At 37.0% G+C, this 1505-nt stretch overlaps 1 protein-coding gene across 1 annotated transcript; it reads left to right on the top strand.

Moving 5' to 3' along the window:
- LOC137736293 (transcription factor WER-like) lies at window positions 1-1241 on the top strand. Its single transcript, XM_068475587.2, has 3 exons — window positions 1-122; window positions 287-416; window positions 984-1241. Exons 1-3 carry the CDS (start codon window positions 5-7, stop codon window positions 1210-1212), a joined length of 477 nt encoding a protein of 158 aa, XP_068331688.2. The 5' UTR covers window positions 1-4; the 3' UTR covers window positions 1213-1241.
- Window positions 1242-1505: the final 264 nt, after the last annotated feature.

The following is a 1505-nucleotide window of genomic DNA, read 5'->3' as shown; positions in this document are numbered from 1 at the left end:
AAAAATGGAAGGAGAATATGAGTACAAGAAGGCGTTATGGACAAAGGAGGAGGATGAGATTCTCCTGGACTACATAAGGGTACATGGAAGAGGCCGCTGGAACCGCATTCCCAAGGTCACCGGTAAGAGCTATCAGTGATTATCTACACACACACACACACACACACACACATATATATGTATATGCTGCACAAATGTATAGTACTAGTGTATAATTATGCAATATATGCACTTAAATTCTTTTTTATTCCTAAAAATTATAGTACTGATTTAGTTATATACGTAGGCTTAAGGAGGAGTGGGAAGAGCTGCAGGTTGAGGTGGCTCAACCATCTCAGCCCAAATGTGAAGCGCGGGGATTTTTCTGAGGAAGAAGAAGACCTCATTATCAGACTTCACAATCTCCTTGGAAACAGGTTATCTCTATATCCTTCCTTCATTTCATCTTCTTTTTCCTCTTTCCATATAATAGTTGGAACACACACACACACACCTATATATATATATATATTGCAATTCACATACTCAGGCAATATATAGAAACATAATGCACGACGCGCACACACGAAACCACTTCTGAAGGGGATCGCGCTCGACTATTGATAGCTAATGCTCTTGTGTGTTGACGTGTTCGTGACCATGTATAATAGCCTTGTTATAATGTTGAGCCAGAAAATAAGGCAAAATCACTAAACGCTAAACATTCATTATATATATGCTCGCTACTTGGTCACGAAACAGTCAAATAGGAGAGCACTACTTTTTTTTTTTTTTTTGAAGAACGGAGAGCACTACTTTATCTCGCTCCATAAACAGTGAAGCGAGATCCCTTTCTGTTTTGGAGTATTGGTAAGACTAATAATTGAAATATATATGGGTAAATATAAGTTAACTCCGTGATGGATACACGCATAACACAACTCGTTTTATTCTTATTAAAGTTGTTAATTAATCACTGATTATCCTGTTTAATTTGCGCCAAGGTGGTCTCTGATTGCGAGGCGTGTACCAGGAAGAACTGACAACCAAGTCAAGAACTACTGGAACACTCATTTGTACAAAAAGCTTAACGCAATAAAAAAGCAGCAGACACCTAGAAAAGTTGCTGTTGTTTCAGCAAAAGTCAATATTTGTCAGCAAAGTGTCTTTCCCAAGGAAAAATTTTGTCGGCAATTTTGTAGCGCAAAGCATGTCGCCGAGTTTTACCGATGAATTTTGGTATTTCATCAGCTAAGATTCAACTTTTCCCGTCAACATCTTATTTGTTGGCATTTCCATCTTTTCTGACAAATATTTTCGTCAGTACAAGCCTTTTTAGCCAATGAATAATACTTTTTAGCCTACAAAATGTGTTTGTCATCATGGATATTTTTGTCGGCACAACTCTGCCGACAAATTGGTTTTGTCAAGAAGACATTTAATTTATGGGAAATTTTATTTGAACTCATTTAACATCTTTCTACACCCAACTTACTCTCTTCATCCATATTGTTTTTTATTAAAGA

The sequence above is a fragment of the Pyrus communis genome, chromosome 13 (genome assembly GCF_041283825.1).
Source record: "Pyrus communis isolate YQ-2024b chromosome 13, ASM4128382v1, whole genome shotgun sequence".
Lineage (NCBI taxonomy): Eukaryota > Viridiplantae > Streptophyta > Magnoliopsida > Rosales > Rosaceae > Pyrus > Pyrus communis.
The sequence above is the reverse complement of the archived record's forward strand: the minus strand, read 5'-3'. Positions and strand labels throughout refer to the sequence as shown.